An 8,730-nucleotide genomic window follows, 5' to 3' on the forward strand; every position below is an offset into this window, starting at 1 on the left:
ATTCAGAATGACACAACATGAACCTTTGTCACTCTTTTTAATAACAATGCTATCGTCTTTCTTAAGTAAGTTTAACGCTTCACGTTCCACTCGTGTGAGATTCGGCTTTTCGTGTGTTATGGAAAGGTTCACTGTTTGGCTATTCATACTAGCAAATGCTTTCAATATTTCAGGATGGATGGCGGCCTGAGGGAGCGTCCACGTGGATTTAGGAATAAAGATTGTTCTAGCACCACGTGGGGGGTGGTTTCGAAAAAAATATGTGCAGCTAATATTTCGTTGAAATCGTTCAATGGATGGTCGGAGATAATTCAAGTTAGCTATCTTTGGTGTGGGAATAAACTTAAGTCCACGGTCTAAGATTGAATGCTGAAGGGGTGTGAGAATTTTGCGGCTCAAGTTAACTACAGTTTGGCCTAGCGGTGGCCTCTCAGTATTTTTATCCCCAGTAATTAGTTTAAAGACTTACTCGATGCTTGAAGCTGGTGTATCCAAAACAAATAAATGCTGTTTGCTGTTTCTGGAGACCAATGAAGATTATCAACTGTTTCGAATTCTTCTTCGTAGGGTGGTAAGATTGTTGCGCTGTTGATACTGGACTCCATCATCATGTTGTCGAGGGTGCTGAGGTTCTGTTGTGCTTTCTTCGAGATTTTATTTGAAATGGGTATACATGTGAAGAGGATCTTGGAGTTTGGGAAGGTTTTATTGGCTGTGGCGATTAATTTCTGGGCTTGGTTAAAGGAGGTCTTTGGTATCTGATCACGGTTGTTGAGGCCTACATGAAGAATAATGGTAGTAGGTTTGGGATCATGGTCGTATGATTCCAGGATTGACTGTATGTGATGGATTTGGGCACCGGGGTAAGAATGTATTTCGGTGTCTGAACTGGTTTAGGTAATTCGATTCAGGTTAGATGATCCAATTATTAAGGTTGATTTCTTTAGAGCAGGTAGTTTCCATAATGATTTGTCCTTGGTTTGGTGATAATACGGTTTGGTAGCGGATATAATGGTCGTCGACGGTGTGATTGGTACTGGTTTGGTAGTTGTTAGAATTGTAGCATTGGGAACGGACTGGGATCTGGTTCGAGGAGGGGAAGGTCTGGATACATGTCTCGACTTGGATGGAGACTGAGGGGTGGTTTGCTGGTCCAAAAACGCACAGAAGGAAGAAAGGTTGGCGGATCCTGGATCACGTGGTGAAGATTCAGATGGTGTGGAAGGGGAAGACGAGTCTGAAAGTGAAAAGAGAAGGGGTGTGCCCTCTCTACGAGAGCGTTTACCTATGTCTGCTGGACTAGGGGTAGGTGAACTTCGGGCTCGTTTAGGGGTTTGGTTCGGCAGCGTGGTAGCTCTAGATGGTGCAGGTGTAGTGTCCATTTCAGTTGGTAGAGATATGGTTACTCTGGTTTTTGTTTCGTTGATTGTTTGGTAGAATTTGGAAATTACAGCTTGAGTGAGACGTTTCCCATAGGAGCGACGGGCCCAGGACAGGGCATGAGAAACGATGCGGTCGACGGCAGGTGATGACAAAGACTTGGTACGAATGGTGGTCAGCTTCTCTTGAAGTGTGGTTTGGTAATGGTCGATCAGGACCTGCGTAACCTTACAGAGCCATGTCCGATTGAGGGATCTAATATTCGCGCGCGTCGACAGCTGATGTTTTCATTGCTGGACGGATAAAACTATCCAACTCAGAGACTTTGCGTTTGAAGGTAAACGCTGGTTGGCCTTGCTGTTGAAGGGTAAGGATTGCCAAATGATGGAGGCACTGCAAAACTTGGAAGAACACCTTCACAAAGGGTTCTTCCTCCTTATGAGTGGGGACTGGTTGGCGTCGGTGGGCTGGTAGTCGTTTCTGTTGTTGGGGTCGATGGTTACCTCTTGATTGGTAGGCTGTGTTGTAGGTAGGTCGGCGATGGGGTGGGATATAGTTGGATGGGTTGGTTGGTGGTCGGCGATTGGTAGGTGGTAGAGGTCGATGGAAGACAGGGCCGTTGTAGGGTACGTGATATTGGTTTGGTTGACGATTAGTGTTTCTATGTCTGGCTTCTTGCCAGTGGTTGTTGTAGTTGGGGAGCATAATGAAAATAACTTGAGGTTAGAAAGGGAATGTACAGCGGATGTAAGAGGAGGAAACTGTATATGCTAGCGTGAAAATGTGAGGATCAAATTATGCAAATAAGTCAAACTGGGTTTGGGGATTATTTTTTCTAATTTCAGACCAGAATAAGAACAGAAAAAAACCCAATATCAAGACCCTTAATCCTAATTTCTAAATAAAGTGTCTGCTCCACCCTAGGCCTGTACATTTGGGAGAATCAAACCCTCCCTTCCCCGAAAGCTAACAATGATGTGAAAAATTATAACAAGTAAAACAAAAATGTCACTTTCGCCATATGCTGTTAATTTTACATTTGATTTAGCATTCTGATTTAATTTATCAAAGTCAGTCTTACTCAAAATATGTGGCTCAGTTTCATTTTTAGTGGAACAACTGTTCCATTCACCTGTAGTAGAATCATCCAAGGTTTTGAATCTGAATCTACTGTATCAACATAAAAATCACAATCATATCTTTCGTACCTTTGAAGATTTACTACGACAACACCTAGCAAAATGATCTACACCATTACATTTATAACATGTCTCCTTTAGCTGAACAATGACCTTTAAAATCATGACGATAACCACATCTATTGCACATAGGTCCTCTATTCTGAGATTTCTGTCCCAAATCTCTATAATTTCTAAACGAGGGTGCGGTTTGACCTTGACTATGTTGAACTTTATTAAATTTCTCTGTTTACTGTTATCAAACTTTGTTGAATTATCTCTCCATTTTCTTCTGACATCTGAGTGTTTATTAACTGTGTCAATTGTTTCTCCTGGTTGTTGTTTTCTGGCAAAGAAAATACTTCTCTCCACTGTTAGATTCTTGGCTTGGGCACAGTGGTCTTTAAACTTTGTTATCAGTGGCTCAATCTTGTCAGTTTCTGCATCAGTGAAAGTGAATGTATTAAACACCTCTATAGCCCTTTGACCAGCTATTGTCAAAAAAGTAGCACACTGTATGGCTTCACCCTTTTGGTCCTGTTCGACACTCTTCATATAAAATTTATAACTTTGCAGCCATTTACGCCAGCTTTCTGCCTTGTTTCCTTCCAAACTCAGAAGTTTAGGTACTGGAATGTTGTTTAAATTCATCTTTGACCACTTCTGACAAAATGTAGTTCTGAAGTTAACCTACACATAAACGGTACATGTTTGAACCTGAAGAACATTAGATATTTGAACATCTGTTACAACATATATCATTGAATAATGATTCATGACCCACAAAACATATTCAGATTGAATAATGATTCACAAACTATATGAAACCACAAAACATATTCAGATTGAATAATGATTCACAAACTATATGAAACCACAAAACATATTCAGATTGAATAATGATTCACAAACTATATGAAACCACAAAACATATTCAGATTGAATAATGATTCACAAACTATATGAAACCACAAAACATATACAGATTGAATAATGATTCACAAACTATATGAAACCACAAAACATATTCAGATTGAATAACGATCCACTAACTTTATGAAACCACAAATAATTCAGATTGAATAATGATTCACAAACTATATGAAACCACAAAACATATTCAGATTGAATAATGATTCACAAACTATATGAAACCACAAAACATATACAGATTGAATAATGATTCACAAACTATATGAAACCACAAAACATATTCAGATTGAATAACTACCACTAACTTTATGAAACCACAAATAATTCAGATTGAATAATGATTCACAAACTATATGAAACCACAAAACATATTCAGATTGAATAATGATTCACAAACTATATGAAACCACAAAACATATACAGATTGAATAATGATTCACAAACTATATGAAACCACAAAACATATTCAGATTGAATAATGATTCACAAACTATATGAAACCACAAAACATATTCAGATTGAATAATGATTCACAAACTATATGAAACCACAAAACATATACAGATTGAATAATGATTCACAAACTATATGAAACCACAAAACATATTCAGATTGAATAATGATTCATAAACTATATGAAACCACAAAATATAATATTCAGATTGAATTTCGATTCACTAATTATGTAAAAACCACAAAACATATTTAGATTGAATATTTAATAAAAGATAAGAAACTTTCTTGTTCCTGTTTCAGCTTAAAATGTTTATATAAAACTAATTTGTTGGAAGAATTAATTTCTGAAAACCATTGTTGCTTATATTGGTCAATAATGCGTGAGCGAATAATATCAAAGGAGCAGGTATTTAAATTAAATTGAAAGTCCCACATGTAATTTAAGCCCAGATCATTTAGTAAATTTCTCACTTGAGTTCCCCATCTCTGTTTACCCCTGTCATCCTTAAGCTCCCGATAAATATTAAATAATAATGCACAAATTCCATTTCGAACAAAACAAATAAAATAAATCTAACAGACGTTGTAATTCTTTTGGACATTTAAAGAATAAAACCGTATCATCGGCAAACATTAAAATAAATAAGATTCAATAACAACACAGAAATCACTTATATGATAAATTTCAGGGAACAAATTAGTTTCAACGTCATACATAAAAAGTAAAAACAAAGAGACATTGGTTCGCCTTGTTTTACACCCATTTGGCATTTAAAACTATCAGATATTACACCATTCACTCTAACGTGTATCTTAACATCATCATATATTGCCTTTATAATTTTAATAAATTTACAGCTACTACCAAATTGATGAAGCTTGAAAAATAACAAATTATGTGAAATCTTATCAAAACATTTACGGAGATCTATAAAACTAGCATTCAATTTCTCACCGTTTCCCAGGGTTTGTGTAATCAGATTTTGTAAAATAAGGACATGATCAACAGTGCTACGATTTTTTCTAAAACCGAATTGACAATCATGCATATTACCAGTAGATTCGGCCCAGTTGGTTAATCTTGAATTTAATACAAGGCTTAATATTTTTGCGAAATTCGAGATTAATGCTGTTCCACGATAATTAGCGACTGAATCAGTCTTTGGTACTGGAACAAGTAATGCTTCAGACCATTTCGATGGATAACAACCAGTTGTGAAAATTGCATTAAACAGTTTTGTAAGAATTGGGGTTAGAACTTCTGCACATGCAATGCAGAATTCACAAGGTATGCTATCAATGCCATAGCTTCTACCTCTTTTCAAGTTTTTGATTACATTCAATACTTCAGCTTCAGTAATATCATCATCAATAACCGATATACTTGGACAATCATTAAGGTCGAAATTGTCATTCTCTGATGGGGCTAGAGCCGTATAGTCAAACAAATCTTTAAAATAATCATAGAAATCATTAACAGTTAGACAACTGGATGAGTTATTTCCCTTTCGAGTATGCTTAAGACTGGGTTTATACTTCTTACGCCGTTAAACGCTTTTATACGCTGGGAGACGGCGTTTTTCAGCGCATCGATTTATACTTACAATGCCAGCGAGACACGCCGTATAACGCCGTTTGACGACGTAACATTTTCCAGAGTTCAACTGTGTTGAACTTTCCGGCGTTTACGCTAGCAAACGCCGGCAATTCAACCAATCACAAGTAGCTATTGTACAACACAGACAAGGAGTGATTCTGATCTTTTCTACGTTGAAAACACAGATGACACAGGTTAATAATTTAGGTTGAAAAATTTAAGTGTTTGTACGTGACAACCCGGTCAGATTTTAAAGAAAATGTCTGGCGAACTATTGACGAGACGTTGGGTCGAGATGGTAAGTATGGATGTTGCGGGACATGTTCTATGATTATACGTACATTAATGGACACCGATGGCACTAACATTCTCGATGCTTACCATGGTTGTCTCTATCAGTTATGTAATTATATCGTTTGTGACATGAATGCGAGCCTGCGCCATGTATCTGTCTGCATTCTGTTCATTCTCCATGCAAAGTGCTTTTTCAAAACAAGTTGTTAACAGCCATGTAATCCATGTTAAGCTGTGTATTGTTATTTTCAGGAGGATGGGCCTGTAAAAGATTTAAATCTCAGAGATACCTACACCAGAAAAAGATGAGAGCTAATAACAAAAAGCGGACAGGAAGCACAGAGAATAAGGAAACGGCAATATTTCGAAATGATGAGCTTCCTAGACCCCTTATTATTATTTATTGCGGAACTGAGGGCAATTATCAAGAATGTGACGATCTCGAAAGTACTAATGATCTACAAGGTGAAGACTCTTCATACCTGTCACCCCCTACGACCTCTGACAGAGAGACGCCTGTTCGTGATGTACCAAGAACCTCGTCCTCTGGTCGGCAGACACCTGTATCGGGCGTTTCTCGACCATTGTCCCCGGGTGGGCAGATGCACGAGTCTGAAATTCAAAGGGGCTCCAAGAAGAGACGGCCAAATATACCATCTAACGAGCGATCAGAAAATATGGAAGCCCTGAAGCGCTCAACCGATGCTATAGTCACTCGCAAACCGAAAGATGAGTGTATGGTATGGGCGGAATCAATTTGAATGCGCATGATGGCCATGAACCCCCGCGGGAGGTCGCTGGTGCGCCTCCGCGTGGAGCAGTTTATGTTTGATGTAGAATTTGGAAATAAACAGCCTGTACGCAAGCCTGAAGAGATGTGCAGTATTCCACCACGTGAGCAACCTGTTCCTCCGTCGTGTGATCAACAGAGTCAACATTACGTAACATTGAATGACGTGGGTGCGCATCACTTCTGTTGTAATTGTTTGTCAAATAATAAAACATGTTTTGATAGACTAGTTGTCAGAGTTATCACTCTCCGACTCCTGACCTCGGCGAACATGCCTTAGTTGCCAGGGAAGGGCCCCTACATCTGAATTGAAATAGTTGGTTCAATCTTGTCTCACCGATTCAGCACCGACACTGTGGTTATTAGTTCCAATACGGCCAATCTGTTGAAGGGCTGCTCGCTTGGTGATTTCACCTCTCCATGCACCCTCGATGATGTTTCCATTACCGTTATCATAATCGGTAAATCCAGGTGGGCAGTACCGTTCAGTTGGTTGCCTTCCAATATCAGATCTCCGCAGAAAGTTGTGTAGACAGATGGCAGCTTTAAGCACTGCAACAGCATTTTCAGGTTTGCATATGATCGGTCAGCGGAAAATTCGACATCGAGCGACTAGGATACCGAAAGTATTCTCGATCACTCGTCGGGCACGTGACAGTCTGTAATTAAATATCTTCTTATCATCGGGGAGATTACGTCCAGAATATGGTCGCATCAGATCCTCTCTCATAGGAAATGCCCCGTCCCCAACAATCACACGAGGCAGCATCATCTGTGTATTTGTTAGGTAAGCGGGTTGGGGAAAGTTCATCTGTTTTCTTTCATGGACCTTTCCAAAGGCACTGTGGGCTAATACGCCACCGTCACTGTGCCTACCCGACGAGCCGACATCAAAAAGTGTGAATTATGAAATATCTCGCCATACACTTTCTGTTGGACCAAGTGCTTCCCATACTGCCCGACGCGTTTGTGACACAACCTTACAGATGGTTGCCCGACCAACACGATACGCGAATGATATGGACGCTTGTGAATCTCCAGAAGCCAGGTACCTGAAATGTAAAGGTTAAGCTAATATACCCAACGAGTGTTAGAATAACAATTAAAGAAATTGTTAAAAGGTTTTCTAAACACTGAAATCATCGATTTGCACCATTCCAATTTCCATACTGGCGTCTGTGGTTCTTACAATTCCACTAAATCCAAGATAGATATGCTTAGAGACATAGTAGCTTTTACCTCTTGAAACGTCATGCAAAGAGCTAGTTTTAGGAAAATTGCAAGAGCCACGAACGTCTGACTGAAAATTGAAATCGATGCTTTCAGTGTTCCCAATACAATTAAAAAGTTAAGTAAGCCCCTTTACAACCCCTTTAGAAAAGTCCGACAGTCAGTGCACTTTAACAGGGTTAAATCTAAAAGTTTACAGTTGCTTCTGTATTACCTCAACCAAAAGCGCTCAATTCAACACTTTTACATCTACCTCGCAGTACGAATTATTACCAAACAGAACAGACGTGAAAGAGACAAAATACAGTTATATAGTCGGAAAAGGACATTTCTATTCCAAAGTAAATGTACACATAGTTACCTAATCGTCATCATTAAATGTTCCTTTGGACCGATTGGAATCCGATGTGTCTGAGGATGTTGAATGAGTAGCTCAATGAGCTGCAGAACCTCTTCGAGAAGTGCGGGTGAAAATCGAGTGTACCTGCGGAAACATTCGGAATCAGCAAGCTGAAGTTCTCGCACTAGGTGATAAAAATCGTCTTGATGCTGTCGCATGTACTCTCTAGGGGGGTTCGGGTCCTCAAGGTGATATATGACTACCATTGTTTGGAGCTGCCTCCTCGTCGCTTATGTCCGCCATCTTAACATCTTTGGCAAGATTTGACAATTTTTCACTCTCTGATATATCGAAATTGCTCTTGGAAATTCTTTTAGCTTCAATAAATGGACTTGTAATGTTTTCACATTTATGCCTGTTATATGCGTTTCTCCTTACTCTAAATTCTTCTTTAGCATCACTGCATTCTTTATCAAACCACTTGTTTTTAAGACTACTATTTCTGATTTTAGTTTTTTGAAATATTTTTACC

General features: G+C 38.9%; 3 protein-coding genes across 3 annotated transcripts; 1 reads left to right on the plus strand and 2 right to left on the minus strand.

The window, feature by feature from the left end:
- Positions 1-893: 893 nt before the first annotated feature.
- On the minus strand, positions 894-1,382 carry LOTGIDRAFT_163753 (hypothetical protein; the record flags this gene model as incomplete). The annotated part of the gene is made up of 2 exons (XM_009060270.1): positions 894-1,237; positions 1,286-1,382. 2 exons carry the CDS (start codon positions 1,380-1,382, stop codon positions 894-896), a joined length of 441 nt encoding a protein of 146 aa, XP_009058518.1.
- A 1,191-nt stretch (positions 1,383-2,573) lies between these two features.
- LOTGIDRAFT_163754 (hypothetical protein) lies at positions 2,574-3,209 on the minus strand (the record flags this gene model as incomplete). Its single annotated transcript, XM_009060271.1, has 1 exon — positions 2,574-3,209. The coding sequence occupies one exon, from the start codon at positions 3,207-3,209 to the stop codon at positions 2,574-2,576; it is 636 nt and encodes a 211-aa protein (XP_009058519.1).
- Positions 3,210-5,219: 2,010 nt separating this feature from the next.
- Positions 5,220-6,599, plus strand: LOTGIDRAFT_163755 (hypothetical protein; the record flags this gene model as incomplete). Its single annotated transcript, XM_009060272.1, has 2 exons — positions 5,220-5,235; positions 6,091-6,599. The coding sequence occupies 2 exons, from the start codon at positions 5,220-5,222 to the stop codon at positions 6,597-6,599; spliced, it is 525 nt and encodes a 174-aa protein (XP_009058520.1).
- Positions 6,600-8,730: the final 2,131 nt, after the last annotated feature.

This window comes from Lottia gigantea (assembly GCF_000327385.1).
Source record: "Lottia gigantea unplaced genomic scaffold LOTGIsca_41, whole genome shotgun sequence".
NCBI lineage: Eukaryota > Metazoa > Mollusca > Gastropoda > Lottiidae > Lottia > Lottia gigantea.